The following is a 21746-nucleotide window of genomic DNA, read 5'->3' on the forward strand; positions in this document are numbered from 1 at the left end:
TGGGCGATGCTGAAGGCAGCGTGGGGCCCTGCCAGCACGTCTGCTCAGGCAGCTAATGCAGCATGGCCTGCTGCCTGCAGCACAAGGGCCCTGATGAAACAGGGCAGCTTCATCTGACTCCTGGTCCCTGCCCTGAGCACCAGCCCAGGCTTTGGGCAGAGCAAATAGAGGCAGAGCCCTGGGGTGGCTGGCGGGCAGCCCCTGTACTCTGGAGTGTGGCAGGGTTTGGGACCAGGGGACCAAAGGCCATGTGCAGGCAGGGACCCGAGTTGAAGGGCTCATCTCCCCCATAAGCACAAAGCTATGGATCCCACAGCTTTCAGGAGGAACCTGCTGTTCCCATGGTTCAGAGCAGCCCTGCCAGCCCACAGCCAGGAGCAGTGGGGTACACCCTGCCCAGATGATGCCACAGAACCAAAGGACCCCCCTCGGGGTGGAGGGGAGGTGAACTCTCCTGTGTGCATGCACATAGATGCAGGCATTTGTGCATGCACTTGCATGCCCACACCTGGCTGCACCCCCATGCACGCACCCAGGCACACGTGCACATGCTTACACACCAAAGCGTGTCCTCAGATGCCCCCAAACCCAGGCTCTGCATCCTGGTTCCTTCCCGTGCTGTATGTTGCCACCACGTCAGGGCTCGCCTGCCCGCCTGGCAGCGCCCTGCTAGTTGCCATGGCAATGCTGAGCCTGCCAGGAGATGAAGTTTGCTCTCCCACACCGTGGTGAGGGGCCGAGAGCAGCTGGCGGGGGGGGGCCCAGCTGTCCCCCCTGCCCCAGGTTCTGCCCATCTGCCTGCACCCTGCGGTGCTGCCCCAGGGGTGTCTCTTCTCTGGCTGCACCAACCCAGCCCAGGTGCTGGACCCTCGGTTCTGGGCTCCAGCTGCCTCACAAGCCATGGACCTGCTGTCTGCAGGACCAGGGCATGTGTCCAGGAGTGTCCTTTGGTAGGACATCTTCACCCCATCATGGGCAGCTGTCTTCTGCTAGCCATACTACCCAGGAGCAAGCCTTGCCCAGTGGCAGGCAGGACACAGACAGCCTGGACGTGCCCCACAGTGCTCCCCATCACCACACAGCCCCTGGCCCTGCCCAAGGTGCCTGCAGCCCCCAGCATCTCCAGAGCCCACCAGGGCCTGCCAACCCCCCCATGCAGGATGCATCATCATGGGCTTTCAAGTTTTAACCAGAGCAGGGACAGGTCCTGCTGGTTTCTATGTACAGGGGACAAGCTGCTGCCATGCCATGCCATGCCATGCCATGCCATGCCTGCCAGCAGGACAGGGCAGAGGTGGAGGGAAGCTGGCATAGCTGACAGGATCCCAGCAGTAGGAGCGGGGGCTCGGGGCAGCCCCAAAGTGCTGCGTGGCCCTGCTGCCCCCGGCAGCCCCCAGGTCTGGGGGGGGGGGGCCTGGCAGGGTGCCTGCAGCAACAGGGCTCTGGCCCTTCTTCTCCTCCATCTGTTGAGTCCTGAGGGGCTATTTTTAGGCTGCCTGGCAGCAGGGGCGGGCACTGCATGCACAAGTACTGCCAGAGCTGCCTTTACTCCCCTGCCTGAGTCCTCCCCTGCACCTGGAGCAAGGGGGCTCTGACCTGTCCCACAGACAGACCCCACAGACCTCCCCTTGCCCCCAAAGGACAGGCATGGAGCATGCTTGGGGCCCCTACAGCCAGCCCTGCACAGCCAGCATGCCTGTGCCCGTGCCCATCCCACCGTGGCTGCCACGGCACAGCTGCGCCCCTGCTCTAGCCCCTGCACTTGCCTCCCAGGCCAGGACCAGGGAGTGTCCCCAGTGCATCCCCCAGTTCACAGTGCTGCACCCTGTCCCAGCACCCTGTCCTTCCTTGCAGTCCCAGCATGGTGTCTGGGGACCGTGGAGGACAGCTGGAGCCCTGTGACCAGCCTGGGATCAACACCTGGGGCCCCATCCTGCACCCGCTGCGTGCTGAGCCCCCTCCCCAGCCTGTCAGGGCTGTCAGCGGCTCTGGCTCTGCTTCAAAGGGGCCGCGGCAGGGCCAGGCCCTGGCAGCTGCTTCACAGGGTGCTGGGGGGGGCTTTCATTAATGGGGGGGAGCATGAGCTCACCACCCCAGCGAGGACAACGGTGACATTTGGGAGGCATGCAGAGACAGGGGGGCACAGTGATTAGCCGATAACCTTTCCTGAGAGACACCAGGTGTGTGCACCAGTATGGGGGAACGGGAGGGTAGATCCCCACACTGGGAGATGCTGGAAAACAGCTCCAAGTGCCCCAGCCTGCCCTTTCATGCGGGACACGGACACTGCCCCAAACTGGGGTCCACCAGCCCTACAGTCTGAGCACCCTGAGGCTGGGCACCCCTCTGCAGCGCCTGCAGCGCCACTATGTCCAGCTGTGTCCGTCCCAATGGGTGGTGCCAGGGAGCCCCTGCAGAGGGTGGGGGCAGCCCCCCAGCACAAGTGCACGGGGAGGGACACAGCATCCTCCTGCAAAAAGGCAAGCAGAGAGGGACGTGGCTTTGGAGCAAGGTGCCAAGGTCCAGCTTTGGCAAAGGTGCTGGCCAGCAGCTGGGGCTGTGCAAGGATTGCCCCTGCACCAGGGATGGGCCTGTGCTGGCAGCAGACGTGGGTGGCTTTTCCCACCTCCCCGGCAGGGCAGGGGGGCAAGCAATACTGCAGAGAGGGTCCCCATGTCCCCATGCATGGTGCCACACTGTGAGGCAAAGGGGCTCTTCCCCAGAGGCGTCCCCACACAGGATGTGCCCCCGCAGAGGGGGGCCGGGGAGCTGGGCCGGGGGGGGGGGCCAGCAGTGAACAGGGGGTCTGTGTGCGGACTGGCGGGAGCTGGGCAGGGCCAGGAGCTGCCGGGGGGGCTGGGAAGGTGCCAGGGCAGCCTCGGCCCCGCAGCTGGGCCGGGAGAGCTGCCAGCCACATTCCTGGAGTTGCCGGACCAACGGGAGCGTGTGTGGGCGCAGGGCAAGTGCAGAGCCACTGCTCCCTCCATCCACTGCCCACCCCACCGGTCCCACGCCCCCAGGCCAGCTCGGCCCCACGATGCCCCCAGACATGCCCCAACATCCCTCGACCAGCCCCCAGCAAGGCCACCCCTGCAGAGCTGTGCTGCCAGCTCTGCATTGCCCCCCCCATGCCAGAGTGCTCTGTCTTGGGCGCTGCCAGACACCCCGGGATACAGGTCCCTGCACGGCCAGCCCTGGCGTGCTGTCGCCTCCCGAGGGTCCCTGCTCTGTGGTGGGTGCAGCCCATGCCAGGCGCTGATGCAGCCTGGGAGCCTGGAGTCCCAGGAGCCTGGGATGGGGCTGGAACAGGGAGGATGAGAGGATGGAGAGGACAGGAGTATGGGAGGGAACCTACCCAGAGCCCACCCAGCCTACCCAGGCCCAGGGGATGCGTCTCTGCCCACAGAAATAAGGTCAGCAGCACCAAAGCTGCGGTGGGAGAGAGAGCAAGAGACACGTTGGGGGAGGACGGCAAGAGGCAGCCAGGACCCTGCTCAGCATGTCATTTCCCAAGAGCCTCCTGCTCCCCTGGCTCAGATCGGCTCTGTGCTACAACCAAGCACAGGTCCCTGGGGAGGGCCCACAGTGGCGAGGGGGCACCCCCAGGGGATGTCCTCTTACCATGCCACCCTGGCTGGCTGTCCCTGAGGTCCTCACCGTGGAGGAGGCAGCCCCCATGGTCCCGCTTCCAGTCTCGCTGCCGTGAAAACTGACACAGGCGGTGGCACAGCCAGCTCCCTGGAGTGACAGGCACAAGTGTCAGTCACCCAGCCGGCTGTGCGGGTACAGGATGAGGATGTGGGCACTGGAGCAGCCTGCACATACAGGACACAGGGAAGGGTGCCAGCTCCAGCCACCCTGGGACCATCCCCTTCCCCGGGTTACAGCTCAGATCTACCTTCCTTGGGACATCCCAGGTGGGAAAGGGTTAAGGAAGCAATGGGCATGCAGCAGGGCCCCCCCCCACCAGAGCAAAGGCACAATCTCAGCTCGGGCACAAGGCTGTCAGGACACCTGGCAGGGCGGGAGCAGGGGACGGACACCCCTCTCCTGGGACCAGCCCTGCTCTCCACAACGTGGCCATGTTGCCAGGAGGTGACTCAGTGGCTCTAATGAAGGCATCGTGACAGACGGGGGGGGACCAGGCCAGCTGGCAGGGAGCCCCTCACTCCCCCTTCCCAGCCCCGCCAGCCCCTCCCCTTCATCTGGTGGGGTGCCAGCTGGCACAGGGTGCTCAGCAATCCCAGAACCTTCCTGGGAGAAACTGTGGGTGCTGGGGGGCTGGACCGGGCTGGGGGACAGGGCGGGCTGAGAGCCAGGAACCGGTCCGTGGCCAAGAGCAGGACAGCACCAGTACTGGGAGCGCCATGGGGACCGCTCCGGGACATCACACACCCACGGGGCAAGGTGTGCTTGGCATACTGCACACTGGGAGCTCCATCCCGCAGACGCAGGCTCCCTCTGCCTCCACCTCCCTGCTCCTGCTCCCAGGCCTCTCCAGCCCCTTCCCAGCCCAGGTCCCACGGCAATTATGCCCTGCCCTGGCCCATCCATCATGGATTAGCTATTTTCTATCAGCATTTATCTCCAGGCAGTCTCACCCCTGCTGTGAGAGCCCGATGCCCCCAGCACCCTCCCTCCTGCTACCGGGCAGGCCTGATAAAGGGCCACTCTATCTTATCATGCTCGCTGGCAGTTACACATTAATGGTGCCATCTCCGGGGCTTGGCCGGGGCAGGATGAGCCCAGTCCACCCTCAGGCTGGCAGCAAGCATCACTGGGTGATGTGGTGACAGGCGCTGTGCCCAGCACGGAGGGCATGGGCAGGGCAGGCAGGCTGCAGGCAAGCGAAGGTTGTGTGAGTGAGGTTTCCAGCATGGCCCCAAAGCAGATGGATCCCACGAGGGATGGTCCCTGCCCCCAGCCCAGGGCAAAGGGCGGTTGCTATCGTTGCCTGCACCGGGCTGTTTGCTCTGTCGCCCATTAACAGAGCCACCTTATCCAGCAGGCAGGGGCCAGAGGCGGCCCAGAGCCAGTTGGCCAGGCAGGGGCATCAATCATGGGAAGGGGAGGGGGCGCCCCAGATAACCCCTGCAGACAAATGGGTTTCTAATAGGGTCTTGAGCCTTGCACCCCCCTGGCCCAGCCCATCTCCAAGGGCATGGGGGAATGTGGCCCCAGCAGGACCCTCACCCTGCTTGGGCTCCAGCTCTGGCTGTGCCCCGGGGAACTGGCAGAGTCCGGGTGCAAGCCCTTTGCTGGGAGCTGTAACCCCAGCTACGCCTGTGGCCAGCAGACCATGGGCTGCCCGAGGCGCATGCTGGCAGGGCCATCCGTGAGGAATAAGGACCCCATGCCCATGGCATCTCCTTGGCATTGATGCCACACATGGCACCTGGCACGTGGGTACCCCAGCTGCCCCCAGTGCTGCAGCATGAAGCCTCTGGGATGTCACGCTCCTCCATCCCCTGCACCCCAAGCATCCCCGAACCCATACCCCACGGGGCACAGGAGACCATGGGGGGGCACAGGGTAGGAACCAGGGTCCCCCGCCCCATGCCAGGGCGTGCTTCCGGGGTGCCAGGCGGGACAGGGGCAGAGGGGCTGGTGGACGATGGGGCGCACGTCGCGCCCACGGCACATCCCCGTGGGGAAGGCGAGCCAGCCCTCCCAGAGGGCATTGCCCAGGGGCAAGCGGAGCCGGGGTGGGCGGAGGGGGCTGCGTGCGGAGGGGTCCCTGGGCGGGCGAGGGGCACGCAGCTCAGTGTGCCCCCCCCCCCCCCCCGGGCTGCCCCGGGAGGGAGGGCCGGGACAGCGGGGCGGGAGGGCAAGTGGCAGCGGGGTGGCCGGCAGGGCAGGCTGGCGTGGGGCCGGAGGGGGGCCAGCCCCGAGGGGGGGGCCGGCAGCCGGAGCAGATTGGCTGCCGGTGAGGCCTCCCCGGGCTCCTTAGAAAGGGCGGCGAGCGTGGGAGGCGCCGAGGGAGCGGGCAGCCCGCCGAGCCGCGCTCCCGTCCCGCTCGGCAGGCACGGCCGGCGGCGGCAGGCGGGCGGCGGCGATGCCGCGGGCAGGCGGCCCCCCGGGGGGCCCGGGCACGGCGCTGCTGGCCCTGGCGCTGGCGCTGGCGGGGTCCCCGGGCGGCGGGCAGCACTACGACTACTACGGCTGGCAGCCCGAGAACCTGCCCCACGGGCGCTTCTACGGGCGGGAGCCGCAGTGCCTCGACATCCCGCCCGACATGCAGCTCTGTCGCGACGTGGGCTACAAGCGCATGCGGCTGCCCAACCTGCTGGAGCACGAGACCGTGGCCGAGGCCAAGCAGCAGGCCGGCAGCTGGGTGCCCCTGCTCGCCAAGCAGTGCCACACCGACACCCAGCTCTTCCTCTGCTCCCTCTTCGCCCCCGTCTGCCTCGACCGGCCCGTCTACCCCTGCCGCTCCCTCTGCGAGGTGGTGCGCGACTCCTGTGCCCCCGTCATGGAGTCCTACGGCTTCCCCTGGCCCGAGATGCTGCACTGCGGCAAGTTCCCCTCCGACCACGAGCTCTGCATCGCCGTCCAGTTCGGCAACAGCAAGGCCACCCCGCCGCCAGGTAAGCGGGCCGTGACGGGATGACACCGTGATGGGAAGGGCACCGTGATGGGGTGGGGTCACACGCGGGGTACCTGCCATCAGCGTGTCCCCAGGGACAGCCAGGGACCTGCACGCAGGGTCCCCCTGCGGACCCCCCGCACCTCCATCCCTGCACCCCTCGAAGCAGAGCCTGGGGCAGTGGAGCTGCCCAAGGACCCTCTGTCTGCAGCAGGGCACGAGCGGGCACAGTACCAGCAGCATCAGCTGCTTTGGCTGGGCACTGCTAGCTGCCTAGGGGAGCCAGGCACCCAGCTGCCTGCACAGAGCTGCCCCAGGGCAAGGGAGAGCAGAGCGGCCATGGGAGCAGCACCGGGAGTGAACATGGGATGAGGGGGGGGGGGGCCATTGGGGGATCTGCCACAGAGCTCTGTTCCTCTCCTCCCGCTGGGTCCCATCCCAGCAGCAAAGAGCATCCTGCATCTGCAAGGTCTTGGCCCCATGCTGCTGTTGCAGGGTGGCTGTCCCCTCAGGCAGAGGAGGGGACATCACCCAAAGGCAGCCCAGGGTCAGGATCAGGGCTGTGACACCCATCAGGCTGGGGCCACCCTCGCTGCTGCTGTGCCCCAAAGTGTCGGCATCTGGATGGAACACGTTCCCATACCTGGTCCCCTCCTGGGGGGATGCTGGAGCACTGGCCAGCAAGGTGTTCTGCGCCCCCCGCATCACCCCGGCACAGCTGCCCAGGGAGCAGAAGAGCTGCCAGGGCTCTCCCAGCATGTTCCTGCAGAGCTCGCCCAGGTGACAAGCATCAGCAGCAGGAAGCTGTGACAGTGGCTGGTCTCTCACCACAGTGTCCAAGATCTGCACGCAGTGCGAGATGGAGCACAAGGCGGATGGCATGATGGAGCAGATGTGCTCCAGTGACTTTGGTGAGTGCTGGGGCCCGCATCCCAGCCCCCCCTGCACGAGGGGCTGCCTCCTCCAGCTCTGACAGCCCAGGCGGGGGTTGGCTGGAGGGCACGGTTGTACGGGGACAGCTCCATGGGAGACACCCCCCCCAGCCATTCCCTTGGACCCTGCGTGCATGAGATGGGTGCACCACAGGAGAAGACATCGGTGGGGGATAGGCAGAATGGGACATTTGGGAGGGTCACTGGGGGCCTCTGCTGAACCGCCCCCAACAGCCCCTTCCCCTCCCCACACGGTAACTTCCCCAGAGACCCTTCTTCTGGGTCCCACCCGAGGGTCGGGCTGCACCCTGTCCTGCACAGGTGCCTGGCCCAAACCCCCCCAGCAGCACCCCAGCACTGCCCCATGGTACTCCCCGCCCCCTGCAACTGTGCCCCACGGCTGCCCCACACAGTGGTGAAGATGCGCATCAAGGAGATGACGGAGGAGAACGGGGAGCGGCGGCTAGTGGCTGCCCAGAAGAAGAAGGTGCTGAAGCTGGGCCCACTTAAGCGCAAGGACACCAAGAAGATGGTGCTGCACATGAGGAACGCAGGCGCCTGCCCCTGCCCCCAGCTTGACAGCCTCAGCGGCAGCTTCCTGGTAATGGGCCGCAAGGTGGGCAGCCGCCTGCTCCTCCTTGCCATCTACCCCTGGCAGAAGCACAACAAGGAGATGAAGTTCGCCGTCAAGTTCATGTTCTCCTACCCCTGCCCCCTCTACCACCCCCTGCTCTATGGGGCTGGGCAGCACTAGGGCTCTGCTCACCCTGCCCTGTCACAGGACTCCTGCACTGGCCTGATGCTGCACCCCTGACACCCCAGCTGCACCCCTGGCAGCCCTAGTTGCACCCCAGGACCCTGGCTCTGCTCCCCTCAGCCCCTTGGCTGTGCCCCAGGACCCTGCTCTGCATCCCCAGGATTCGCAGCTGCATTTGTGGGAACCTTGATCCACAGCCAGGATCCCTGCCCCCTGCTGAGAGCCCTGCTCTGCACCCCCAGGACCCCTGCCCACACCCAGGACCTTAGGCTGAACCCAGGACCCTTGCTCTGCATGCCTGTGAGCCCTGGTCTGCACCAGCGATCCTTGGCTACTCCCAAGCCCCCTGCCTGGCACTCCAGGGACACTTGCCTGCACTTAGGATCCCTGCTTGGCCCTCTTAGGACCCCTTGGCTGCACACGAGACCCCTACCCTGCACCCCTGTGTCCCCTGCCCAGCTCCCTGGTGACATGCCCCAGACCCTCAGCCCCACCAAATCCCTACTCCACCCCACCAAAGCATCCCATGCCCTCACCTTGAGCTCACACCCCAGCCCTGGATTATCCCACCTTCGCAGGGACCCACGCTAGCTAAGGCAGGGCCCTCCTGTCCTGCTGTCCCTGCAGACTGGCCCCCTCAAGACCAAGTGGCCAGAGCAACATGGCCCCTGCCTGGGCTGCCCCACTCTTCCCATCCCACGTGGCTCAGTGAGGAGGGGGGTCCACCTCTAAGCCCCCCAGAGGAGCTCTGCTGCATCCCTCACGCATACCCCCGCCAAGTCTGAACCCAGGCACCCCTTGTCCATCCACACCACGGTAAATTATTCTGCCTCAGAGAAGCCTGTGTCCAGCTCCGTGTGGTTCATGGGCAACTGCCCCTTTGGGCTCCCTCAGGGACCCCAGGAAGGATGGGAGGGGGCTCCTGGTCCTTGCCCACTGGGTGAGGCAGCCTGGGGGAGCGAGCTTAACCTGGGGTCTGGCTCTAGCCCTACTCTAGGTGCCGTGCCCAGAGTCCAAGGCTGGGCAGCCCAGCCAAGCCGCAGGATGAGGTTCCCAGTGATCACAGGCATCGCCAGAGACACTCAGGCATCCCTGTCATTTCAGGGAGCCTGGGAGGGTGGTGAGATGAGGAGGATGGGGGAGGACAGGGGCATCACTGCTGCTGGAGCCCCGCAGCTGGGCCTGAGGATGTATGCCAGAGAGCGTTCTACCTCCATCACCCCTGGACGACAGATCCACAGGCTGGGAGCTGGAGGCACAACATGTGAGGAGCCTGCCATCCAGCATAGCAGGAGGCAGATCCCGGACCAGGCAGCCTCTGTCCCTGGGCATCGCACCTCCGCACCACCTGAAAGCCCTGTCTGCAGCTCCCAGCCAGCCCTGCTCAGCTGCCAGACCTCCTACCCCACAACCTCCAGCATCCTCCCAAAGGTTCCCCAGGATGCCCCCCAGCAGCCCCAGGACCAGGGCAGCCCTCAGCCTGGCCCCTCTGATGGCAGCAGGGTGCTGCCCCTCAGCTCAGCTTCCCCAGCCCCGGAGCAGGGGCTGCCTCTGCCCCAGCAGCCCCCCAGTCCAAGCAGGTGAGGGGGGCAGCCTGCCCACCCCAGGCCTGTTTACTCAGCACATTCTTGCATCCATCTGTCCCAGTGGGTGAGGGAGGCACGAAGGTGGCCGCCAGGATATTTACCCAGCTCCTGGCTGCCTGACCCTGCGGCTTCTCACCGGAGCTGGCCCTGCCGCAGGGAAGCCTCCTGGGACAAGAGGGCAAGTGAGGCTGCGGAATGCCTGCGCCCACCCTCCTCCTGGCTGACAAGGCCACTGGGCACCTGCCCCACACTGGGTTGATCCCCGCTCCCTCTGCCCCCCTTGGGCATGGCCTCAGCCTCACTGCCCAACCCCCAGAGCCCCAAAGGGCACTCACATCCAGCTGGGGGCACATGCCTTTGCCCCACAGCCACCCAGGGACATGGGGCTGCCAGCTCCTGCCACAGCCTCACACCAGGGGCAGGCGGTTACCACCCCACCCCCCCCCCCCCTCCACCCTGGCCAACGTGGAAAAAAACTGGGGAAAAAAAAATATCAAATATTATTCAAAGGTATGTTCAGAGCGAAGGTGCTGAGCAGGCTGCCATAGGAATAAATATAGTCAATTATGTCATTTTACTGCAAAACTTAAAAGCGCACAAATAAAACCCCATCTCCCACAGACCAAGTTTTTCTGTAGCCCTCTGTATTTCGCATCATTAGCATCTTTCCAGGGAGCATTTAGACATACATGACCATCTCACTCATCGCTCCAAGTGTTTTCTCTAGAAAGACAAGTAACTTCTCTACCTCCCACCATCGGCCATCTGAACTCTACAGCTCAACCCCCTCAATCCCTCGCAGACCAGTACTCGCCCCATTGCAGATACACCCCCACCTACAAATATGACCACACAGCTCTTAGGGCGCTACACAGCTCCTTCCCCAATGTTAGAGCTGCTCCACTGCCCCCAGTAACTGCTGAGCCCTCTGCATGCCAGGCCCCCCTGCACACCCTGGCCTTGGAGCACACCCAGCACAACTCAGACACTCTCATCATCACTGCCAAGTCCAGCTTTTCCCCAAATTTCCATAGGGCACAGCTTGAGGAAGGGGTTTATGAGCCCATGACTGAGAGGAGGGCTCAGGCTGCCCCCAGGGCTGCCCCATATGAGCTCCCACACTGGTGGTGTACAATCAGCAAGAAGATCTGGGTCGCCCAGCACCTTCTCAGGCTGGTGGGTGTTACAGCCCAATGTGCACTGGGCAATGCCAGCCCAAGAGCACTGGCTCCCCCCAGATCCCCCAGCTGGGGGTGGGGAGCTGCAGCTGGCTGGCAGGGACCCAGGCCATGGCCATTCCCAGCTGCATGGCAGCCAGGGTCACATTCCTGGGATAGCTGAGAGCTTTGCTGTTCACACAGGGAAAGGTCACCCTTGTGCGCACAGGCAGCTGCCGGGACCACCGCCTGGGCAGGGCAGAGGAAGGAGCAGTCCCGGGAGGCAGAGAGGAAGCCCAGCAGCTCCTGCCAGAGCTGAGCTTCTCCCTGGCTCCATCCCAGCAGGATCCAGCCCTGGCGCAGCCAAGGAGGTGCAGCTGCACACAGACCCAAGCAGGGGGCAAACAAGGCCACAGCATGACCAAAGATGGAAACCCCAGTAAGCAAGGAGAACTGGTGGCAAAACCACACCATTTCTCCGTGACCACCTGCAGGACAGCGGGGCCAAGGCCACGGAGGTGCCAGGGTGACCTGAGACTGGGACAGCTTTCACTGGGGCAAGACAAGAGTCAGCTGAGGGCAAGAGATTTATTGGTCATTCTCTATATACACTTATATATTAATCTGTAGTAGAAAGCAGCAGTCACTAAGTGCACAGAGCAGCACCAACTCCTGCCTCTTCTCACGCTGCAGCTGGAGACCCAGCCACACAGCCCAGCCCAAACTTACCCTCTTGCCTCCTCTGCACTACAGCCAAGTATTGGAGTGGGGGGAGACTAAACCTGCAGGTGGTGAGGCCAAGGAGCACAGGAGTGACTAGCAGGGTCTCAGCTGAGCCAGGACCAAAGACCACATCTCCTGGTGATGCAGGCAGAGCTCTGACTTGATCCCAAAAATACACTCATCTAGCACAGTGCTGGGAAAGGTAGGGACAGAGCCCTGAGGTTGTTCTGCCTCACCCAAGAGGTGGAGGTAGGACCACAAGTGGGAAGGATGGCTCCTCCAATCACTGAGCTAGGCCACAGGGCCTAGGCAAGTACATGGCAGGGCACAGTGAGTGCCAGGGAGCATCCAGGGCTTGGAGCAGCTGCCAGAGGGCAGCTGCAGGGATGGGGGTACAGCTGTGGGCAATACTCCACCACAGGGACCCAGCTGGTGCAGCAGATGCTGCATGGCAAGGAGGGCTGGTCTGCCCCCAGCCTGTCACTGGCAGGAGGAGCAGCAAGCACAAGCATCCTCTGTCAGGGTGACACCACACTGGGAACCAAGCAGCCCAAGCTCCTGGCTGCAAGGGTGCCCACTGTCCTGGGTGTCAGGCAGTGCAGGACTCAGGAGCTGGCTGGGCCTGTTTCAGTCACTTGATGAGCACCTGGTTGCACAGAGCACACACGAACACTGTCTCCCTCTGAGCGTCTGGGGCTGGAAAAGAAAGCAGGTGTCAGAGATGCTCCTCTTCCCCACCACAGGCTAGGGACCCCAGACACAGAGCTGCTCCAGGAGCTGGAAAACCCATCGCCACCCTGTCCTGAGCCAGGCTGCACTGGGCAGGTCACATTTACCCTCCCCACCAGGGCTGGGGCAAATCGCTGAAGCAGACAGCACAGGTGGGAACAGGAGCTCTGCCCTCCACCAACCTTCCACTCACCTGTGGCTCCCATCACAGCCTTGGGGACTTTGAAGGAACAACACCTGGAGCAGAAGCTGTTCCCACAGTTACTGCAGCTCCGCTGTGGAGAGAGATAAGAGGTGACACTACTCTGGGCCCACTCTCAGCCCTCCCTGGCAAACTCCAGTGCCAGAGCACTGCTAACAGCATTCCCTACTGAAGGGGAGTGGGTGCAAGGCCTGAGCCCCAACAGCAACAGCAGAGGGGTCATCTACCAACAACACCTGGACAGACCACCCAGGCCTAACACTAGATCTGCATTCAAGTATACTCCAACGTTGCAGGCAGCCTGCACCCAGCCTGAGAAAGCCCAGCCTGAGAAAGCACTGGGAGCACAGGCTCCAGGAGGTTTAAGGACACTATATCACTCTTATGCTGTAACTCTGGAGGGATGCAAACTCCAGAGTTAGTCTGATGTACATCTGGGACTCTCAGGAGTAAGGAGAAGGGGCCGCGAGTCTGGAGAATGGGAGGCAGCAGGAAGACAGCTATGTGAGTCTGGAGGGGACAAGAAACACATCCTTCCCATAACTGCCCAGGGGACTGTGCACCAAGCATCACATACAGGGGCTCAGATAAGACAACAGGGGTGGCCTTTGCTCCTCTAGTTCCTACAAGCAGACCCATGCTCTGCTTCACCAGAAAGCTCTCAGGCCACAGGAAATGGGCTAAACCAGGGCACAGAGCAGGTGCCTTCAACAACACACAGGTTTGGCATGAGGCAGCTTCCAAAGGAGCAAACAGACAAAGGCTCAACAGCACAAGGGATCCATGGCACCATTAGGCACACAACGCCACCCAGCACTTAGTTGAGGTCACCTGCTGCCACACTGTGACTGAGGCCAGCCACCTGAGCTGCCAGGGAAAACCAGGGCAAGCCAGACAAGTGCAACACCTCTGCCCCAGGTGAAAACAGCAAGCTGGGGTAGAAGCCAAAGACTCACCCTCTTCTTGAGCACAGAGAAGGTGGCTGCACAGCCCGTGCAGCTCCCTGGAAGAAAGAGAGCAGAGGTCAGGCAGGGGTGTGCTGCCTGGGACTGCGAGAGATACAAGAACACCTACAGCTGTTGTAAAGGCTCAGCTTGAAAGCAACATTGCTGCACCTTCCCATCCTTGCCCTTCCTCGGAGGGCTAGGAACATCCTCCCCATGGAGCGGGAGGTCATCAGAGGTGTCCTAACAGGTACAACACCACTCTGCCCACCCCCAGTTCAGTGGTGACCACTGCAAGCAGCACAGACCCCACTCTGCTGAGCTCCCCCAAGTAGCACCTGCTCCCAGCCTTACCAAAGTTGTTGCTGGGGTAGCGCTTGCGCAGACGCTCGGTCAAGCGTGACACCTTGCTGCGGATCACCTCGTTTTTGCTCATAAAACCGTTGTCCGGGAGGCTGAGGTCAAAATCTGCTGAGCACTGAGAGCTCTCATCATCCTCCTGCAAAGAGCAGAGCCAGCTGAGCACGCAAGGGTGGCTGGGGGCACACCCAGGGGATGCAGGGCAGCCCACCCCAGAGATGAGCACCCAGCAAGCAGGATGCTCCACCTGGCATCACCACAAGCCACCAGCAAACGACGCAAAGGCTACCAGCTCCAGCTGGGAGGAGATGCCCCCTTGCACACCTTGGCATGGCAGTACTCACCATGACCAGCAGCTGGTTCTCCTTCTCCCGCAGCATGGGACAGAGAGTAGAGGCAATACAGATGGAGTCAGAGGAGCCCAGCCCCACAGCCACCCTCCCTGAGCACGCAGCTTGCCCATCAAGGCCCTCAGCCCTTCCCACCTCAGCTGCCCTGCAGGGACAGCCCACCCTCAAACCTCAATAGCATCTTTGAACTCTTCATCAGGCTCTGCCTCCTCCGCCTCCTCCACGCTGCCAGGGGTAAGGTCCTGCAGGAGATTCACAGAACTAGTCCTGCTGTACCCCCACCCTGCCCAAAGGTGGGCCCACACTTCTGCAGCAGGTTCCAGGACAAAGGACCAGGCCGTTGGCAGCCCCATGAGAAGACATGAGTCCCAGAAGGTGAAGCGAGTCCCTGCCTCCCCAGACCACATTCTTACATGCAGCAAAAGGACTAAGCCAAGCCCCCAGCACAGCAGGGCAGCCCCCCAGTAACTCAGGAGGGGGTCCCAGCCTTCCAGCAAAGCTGGCAGCTGGAATGAGATTGTGGGTAGAGGGACACAGGCACAGTCAAACCAAAGGGCTGACCTCGCAGCTCCCACCCCACAACTGCCAGCCCTGCCTATATCTCACCTCTGTGCTGGTGGGTGTGGGGGTCCGATCTGGGGGCGCAGCAGCTGGCAGGGGATCGGCAGGCTCTGGAGTGCTCTCGAGGGGTTTGGTACCCACACACTGCTCAATCGAGGCCTTGAGCTCCATTACCACTGGCGAGAGGGGAACGTGGCTGGGGCAGGGTGATGCTTTCCTTCTCCCAGCCCCACCACACAAAAGCCAGCTGCAGAAGCCAATCTCCAGGGCTCAAGGTGGGCCATTGGCACACACAACCTTCACCCGTCAGGTACCCTGAGCCCTCCTCTGCTCACACACCAAAGTTAGGGCAGCAAGGAACTCCCCACACTCCCAGCTCAGGATAGGAAACAACAGGAGCCTAGTCACAGCACAGCTACACAGATCTCATCCAACTCTCCTCCAGTACGTGCCACAGAACAGGGAGCACCTCCGGCTCTTCTCCTTCCCTCCGACAGCACATTTTCAAGCCTGCGTCATACATTGCCACAGGCACCAAGAGTATTTCAAGTGCTGTAGAGCAGGATCAGGGACTGAGAGGGGTAGCAAAGGTCATGCACAGGCTGTGGTGGCAGGCCCTGGTTTGCCACAGAGCATTGGAGAGCAGGAAACAGCATCCAGGCCAGGGCACACATCAGGAGAGACTCTCACCTCTCATAGCAGAGCCCCAGGACCCCACCACCAAACCTGGGCTGCTGAGCACCATCCCTAGGACATAGTTGCCCTCAGGGGGGTTCAGGTTCCATGGCAGAGCCTGACACAGGACACTAGGCTCACATGAGGGTGCTGGGAGAGGTCCAGGGCAGGATCCCTAACTTCGGAGGGCCTTTCCACAACCCATCCCACACAGGCCACTTCCAGGGAGGTCTCTTACCTTGGTAAAACTGGGTGTTGCCCAGGAAGAGGGTGCTGTTGAGGATGGCTAGCACCCAACAGAGGGGCAGCAGGTAAAGGACACAGACAGATCCTAGCAGCGCCCCATAAAACCTGGGAATGAGCAGCAGGACACTTCAGTCAACATAGAGCAACGCACACCACAGCACAAGCCCCCTTCCTTCATCTGGTCCTCCACCTGCTTTCCCCAAGTACCAAACACATCAAACACAGCTCCAAAGCCCTGGCTGGGCCCCTCTCACTACCAAGCCCACCCACAGGATACCTGACCCAGTACTACTCACTGGGAGGAGACAGTGGGGTTCTCCCAGTACAGCACACGGTACACTGTCTCGCAGCTGCAGCACATCCCACTCAGGAATCCCTCCAGCTGGATCAGGCTGTGAACAAGACCTCACAGTCAGGAAAAGGCCCCACAAACACAAAGCCTGACTCCCCAACACTCACACGCTTCACAGCGGCCAGGCTGGCACGAACCCAGGCCCTCCACAACCACAGAGAAGCCTTCCCGGCTGCAGAGGCCCCAGAAGCCCCACAAGCGGGGGGGCTCCAGAGACTCACAAGCTCTTGACCTGGACGATGGCCTCCTGCCGCGAGAGCTGCACCCTGCGCAGGTCCTCCCGGCGCACGCTGTGGTACCTCCTGCGCACCAGCTCCGGCTCCGAGGGCCGGGCCCGGCACGTCTCCTGCAGGTAGCCCAGCAGGGCCGGCACCAGGACCAACAGGGCAAGCACCGAGTACCAGGCGGCTGGAAGAGGTGGGACAGCGTCAGCCCCGGGGGTCCGGGGAGGGGACCGGCCCTGTCCCCGCCACACGCACCTTGGCCGAGGGTGAGCAGGAGGAAGTTGAGGCCGAGGCAGACAAGGAGGGAGCACACGGGCCGCTGCCACCTGCGGAAAGGAGGGAGGGTGAGGAACGCGAGGCCCCGGGGACGGTCTCGGTCCCGGCCCAGCCCGCACCTACCGGAGGAGGGAACGGACGCCCTCGGCGGCGTCCCGCAGCGGCTCCAGGTAGAGCTCCAGCCGCCGGTAACTCCGCACCAGCTCCAGCAAGTCGAAAGCAGCGGCGGCCTTGGGCGGCGACGGGTCCGGTAGGGCCTCACCGCCCCCCGCCACCCCTTCGGGGCCGCCTGCCGCCCCGTCCCGCTCCACCGCCTGCATGACGGGCTGGACCGGGGGAGCGGGAGCGGAACAAACCGGACCGGACCCGCCACCGCCGCCGAGCTCGGCCCTGCACTGCACACCACTTCCGCGAAGGGGCCAGGTGCGCCGTGACCTCACCCGCGGCGCTGGCACGCAGCCAATCAGAAGAGCCGCGCTAGAGAACGCAGGCCGAAGCCCCGCCCCTGCGCGGGCAAAGGGGCGGAAGAGGCCTCGGCCCCGGAAGCGGCGGAGGTTCGGCCCCGCCCCGCGCCGCCCCGCGCGGTCCGGTCCGGTCTGCGGGGGCCCCTCGGCGGCGGGGCCGTGGGTGTGCTCTGGGTCCTGCGACCGGTCTGGGCGTGGGGCTCGGGGCTGACCTGGGGCCAGGACTCGGGCCTGGTGGGTCTGGCCTACATGTGGGGCTCGGCCCTGACCTGGGGCTAATCTGGGTCCCGCCCGGTCCCGATCTGGGTCCGGTCCGGTCTAGGAGTCAGTCCCAGTCTGGTTCCAGTCCCAGTCCAGGGCTGGGCGCTGATCCCAGTCTGACCCTGATCTGGGGCTCAGACCCAGTCTGGGTCTGGTCCTGATGTGGCTCTAATCCTTGTCCAGGGCTCAGTCCCAGGCTGGTTCCAGTCCCAGTCCAGGGTTGGCGCTGATCCCAGTCTGACCCTGATCTGGGGCTCAAACCCAGTCTGGGGTCTGGTCCTGATCCGGCTCTAATCCTTGTCCAGGGCTCAGTCCCAGTCTGGGTCTGGTACTGAATTAGGTCTAATCCTGGTCCAGGGCTCAGTCCCAGTCTGGGTCTCCGCACAGCGTGGTCCCAGCCACATCGGGGCACTGTAGGTTTGTCCCCAGTGCCGGGGCACCTCCCCACGCCCTGCACCGGGGGTCCCTGGGAGGGAGTGGGGTTCTCCCCCAGGCCCCTGAGCATGGCTGGCAGCTCATCTGCTGCCCCTCCACGTCCCCAGAGCAGCCCAGCCCTGGCTGCGCTGGTGCTGCCCTGCATAGCAGGCTGTGGTCCTGCTCCCACAGGCTGTCTGTCCAGGTGACTGCAGTAGGGCAGGGCTGCTGGCTCCCAGGGGTGCTCTAGGGACCCTGGGCTGCATCCAATGCCAAAAGGGGGGATGCCATCCCATAATACTCCATGCGACCTTGTTAACCCTATGCCAGCTCTCAGGCTACGAGGGCAGCACAGGGCTCAACGCTGCTGCAGGCTGCCCGCAGCCTCCGGTGAGCAGGGCATGTGTCCTGTGCGCAGAGGCCTGGGGGGGGGCCTCGTGACACCCCAGCTACAGGTAGAGATCCAAAGCTAATCCCCATCCCAAGAGTGCAGCCCAGGGCCAGAGCCAGCCCTGGCAGATGCTGGCTGCCCCCAGCTCTCTGGGGGCCCAGCAGCGTGGGCATGACTGCCCAGCAATGCTCTGGCCCCAGGACAGAGAGCCCTTTCAGCCCAGAGTGACGAAGCACATAGGCATGCAGCTCCATCCTGTCCGCAGCATGTCTCTGTGATCACACAACCCCGGGGGACTTGGCCTCCCTCTGCACAGCACCCAGCACCCACGTGAGCACCAGGCTGTGCTCTGTCTCTGGAGGGGACAGAGGGGCTGGGGACAGCTCCTGTCCCCAAGGGCAGAGGTTTAAGCCTCTCTACCAGGAGTGGTGGCTCAGCACCAGGGAGCCTGCCCGTGACCCCAGAGCACAGCAGGATGCTGTGACCACGGCCAGAGGCTCCAGGCAGGGAGGCCCCAGGGCACAGGTCTACAGAGCCCGGTGTGACCTCAGCTCAGACCCCGTCCCCAGCAGGTCCCAGCCCCAGCACAAAGCCCCAGACACCCGGTGAGCGCCAATGTTGCTTTATTTGGAAGATGAATCCATAGGCACCAGAAAGGGGGCTGGAGAGGGACAGAGCCGGCGTGACAGGCAGCGCTGCAGAAAGCCGAGGAAAGGCACTTGTGGCAGCAGAAGCCCCCCTGGACATCTCGGGCAGCCAGGGGCTGCACCGGAGCAGGTGGGGGCAGGCAGTGTCGGGGACCAGCCCTGACACAGGGTAGGGACAGCACGTTCTGCCCAGGGAAGGGGTAGATGGCCCAGGGGCTGGCAGAGCTCCCGAGCACGAGGGGGGATCGGCTGGGACAGCACCTCATGACGGAAGCGGTGACCCAGCACCAACCCCAGACCCCTCCAAGCCCCAGGGGGATCACGGCTGCTGCTCTCCACGCCAAGAAAGGCACCAGGAAACCCCAGGCAACAGCCAGAGCCTGTGGCTAGCTGCTGGGGACACCCATCCCGCCGATCTGAGCCCACACAGAGACTGGGGCAGACCTTCCCTCACACCAGGAGCGATGGAGAGGACCTGCCTCCAGGCAGGGCGAGGAGGGCTTGCGGCAGGGCAGCACTGGCGTGGTGCTCCTCTAAAAATTCCCAGAGTCTGGCTGCCTGTTGCTCCAGTTGGCCCTACATGGCCTTGTCAGGGCTTGGCACCCAGCGGGCTCTGGAGGCTGATCCAGGGCCAGGCTGGCCCGGCTGCTGGCATCCTCTTCTCCTGTTCCCCAAGACAGGCTGTGTCCCTGCAACGCCTGGCCCCAGCTCCCCCGCAGCCACGGTGCCAGAGGCAGCCCAGCACCGCCATGCTGCCGTGCTCACCCTTCCCCTCCGCCTTGCTGTGCTCTCTGGGCAGCGCAGGGCCCCGAGATGGAGCCAGAGAGTCCCAAGATGAGAGTTTTCCAGGATGATAAACCAAACGCCGCAGAGCCAGGCAGGGTTGCGGGCCAGTCTCCAGCGCCGCCGGCAAGGCCATGCCTGTCCCTGTCAGAGCAGCCAGGCCCCGGGGCAAGCTCCATGGCTCTGGGTGGCTCAGAGCCATGAACCTTGCTGCAGGAGGGCAGGGGGAAGAGAACGACCCGGTGCCCCACTCCCTTCAACCCCGGCGCGCCTGGCCCCATCCTGGGGCAGTATGAACACCAAGGCTGGAGGAACTTACCCCCTGCCTGGGGTCACAGGACCAGATTACGGCCCCGCTCGCACCTCCCCTCACCCCGGAGTGACGGAGGCCTTGCTGCCCTGCACGGGCACAGCCCCCAAACAGGACAGCGTGTCCAGGGGGCCAGGGTGATGCCAGGTCAGGCTGTGCGGGACCTGGGTGTCTCCACACCCCCAGGGCAGGGACTGGCTGAGCCCCGCGGGGCTCCGGCAAGACGGTGGATGTATTCAGGCCAGACAGGAGGAGGGGCCCAGGCTGGGGAAGCCGAGACCAGAGCCTCCGTTAGGGAATTGCGGAGGCGCCGCGCAGTTGGGAATGGCAGGAGGGGGCTGCCAGTGGGTTGGGGGGGGGTTTATGCCCACCCAACCCCACTACGCACCACTGCCGCCTGCCCAGCTCCCCCAGACCAGTCCCCCTCTGCCCCAGGGACAGGTCGGCACCCACCTGAGCAGCAGCATCTGCAAGGCCGGGGGCAGGGGAGTTGGGCAGGGGCCCTGGGGGGCTCCCAGAAATTGGGGTCCCTCTTAGAGGCTCTCCGCTTGGGTCCTTCCACTTGCAATAGCCTACGTCTGTCTGGGAGTGGGAGAGGGGCTCGCGCAGCTGCTGGGTGTCCACGCTGTCTCTGCGGGATGCAGGGGAAGCCGTGCTTGGGGAAGGCGTCCGTCTGTCCGTCTGCGCAGGAGTCTCCGGAGGAAGCGCGGTGCAGTCAGCCGGGAGGGGATGGGGCGGCAGGGTCACTTCGTCCCGAAGGGGGGCTGCGCTCCGTCTGCTGGGTGAGGAGAAGGGGAGCCGAGCGCCGCGGGGTCTCAGATGATGTCACGCTGATCCCGGCAGCGCCGTGACAGGCAGTAGAGCCCGGAGAAGAGGTACAGGCAGGCGGCGATGCCCCCGCAGACGGAGGCGCTCAGGTAGGCCCCGTAGAGGCAGTGCTGGCTGTAGCCCGGCAGGTTGCAATAGCTTTTCCGGCCGGCCTTGTAGCCCATGATGCCGGTGGCGGCCGCGTAGAGCCCTACGCCCAGCGCCAGGTCGTGCACCAGGTTGGTGAGGAGCCAGCGGGAGCCCAGCCAGGGCACCAGCGCCCAGCGCCCCAGCAGGCTCAGCCCGAAGAGGGCCAGGGTGAGGAGCCAGACCAGGACGGCGGCGAAGAGGGCGAAGTGGGCCGCCCCCTCGTACTTGTGAGCAGCCACCGTCACCCAGAAAGCAGCGCCCAGCGCCAGCTGCCCCAGGCGCAGCAGGCCCAGCGGGCTCCGCAGGTAGGCGCGGTGGAGGCCGAGGGAGCCGCGGGCCGGCGGCCCCGGGGGCGGCGGCACTGCCGGGGGAGCCGTGCGGGCCATGGCGGGGCCCTGCCTGCTCCGGCGGGGCTCGGGCGGGACTCAGGGCCCCGGCAGCGACTTCCTCCCCCGGCCGCTGCCAAACATCTGGCGCCTAACGGTCCTCCCCGCGCGGGGCCTCTCCCCTCTCCTCTCTCCTCTCCGCCCCGCCCCGCCTCCCGCCGGCCCACCGGACACCCGCGGATGCCTGCCGCCGCCGGCGGGCGGGGGCCGCCGCGCCCCTCCATCCCGGCCCGGCCCGGCCCGCGCCGTACCGTCCCGCCACCGGGGGGGGGTGGCCGCGCCGCGGGGCGCGGCGGGAGGAGGCGGCCGGTGCCGGCGGCGGGGTCGAGGTCGGGAGCGCACCGGGACCCCGCGCGGCGGCCGGCGGGGGGCGCGCGCCGGGGCTCCCCTCTACGTCACCCGGGATTCCCCCTCGGCGTGACGCGCGCCGGGGCTCCGCCCGGGGGCGGGGCCGCACCCGCCTCGCCCCCGCC

At 64.6% G+C, this 21746-nt stretch overlaps 3 protein-coding genes across 4 annotated transcripts; 1 reads left to right on the top strand and 2 right to left on the bottom strand.

The window, feature by feature from the left end:
- Positions 1-6026: 6026 nt before the first annotated feature.
- Positions 6027-10317, top strand: SFRP5 (secreted frizzled related protein 5). The gene is made up of 3 exons (XM_049810556.1): positions 6027-6587; positions 7420-7497; positions 7932-10317. The coding sequence occupies exons 1-3, from the start codon at positions 6056-6058 to the stop codon at positions 8270-8272; spliced, it is 951 nt and encodes a 316-aa protein (XP_049666513.1). The 5' UTR covers positions 6027-6055; the 3' UTR covers positions 8273-10317.
- Positions 10318-11592: 1275 nt separating this feature from the next.
- On the bottom strand, positions 11593-17122 carry ZFYVE27 (zinc finger FYVE-type containing 27). Of its 2 annotated transcripts, XM_049810553.1 has the most exons (12): positions 16784-17122; positions 16640-16710; positions 16382-16568; positions 16105-16200; positions 15801-15913; positions 14933-15063; positions 14497-14568; positions 14321-14341; positions 13971-14115; positions 13629-13675; positions 12664-12745; positions 11593-12437 (listed from the first exon to the last, which is right to left on the bottom strand). In XM_049810553.1, the coding sequence occupies exons 1-12, from the start codon at positions 16978-16980 to the stop codon at positions 12373-12375; spliced, it is 1227 nt and encodes a 408-aa protein (XP_049666510.1). In that variant the 5' UTR covers positions 16981-17122; the 3' UTR covers positions 11593-12372. The 2 variants fall into 2 exon arrangements, with proteins under 2 accessions (XP_049666510.1, XP_049666511.1); XM_049810554.1 differs by lacking the exon at positions 14321-14341.
- Positions 17123-18796: 1674 nt separating this feature from the next.
- On the bottom strand, positions 18797-21389 carry MARVELD1 (MARVEL domain containing 1). Its single transcript, XM_049810906.1, has one exon. It carries the CDS (start codon positions 21271-21273, stop codon positions 20746-20748), a length of 528 nt encoding a protein of 175 aa, XP_049666863.1. The 5' UTR covers positions 21274-21389; the 3' UTR covers positions 18797-20745.
- Positions 21390-21746: the final 357 nt, after the last annotated feature.

This window comes from Accipiter gentilis, chromosome 9 (genome assembly GCF_929443795.1).
Source record: "Accipiter gentilis chromosome 9, bAccGen1.1, whole genome shotgun sequence".
Classification (NCBI taxonomy): Eukaryota; Metazoa; Chordata; class Aves; order Accipitriformes; family Accipitridae; genus Astur; species Astur gentilis.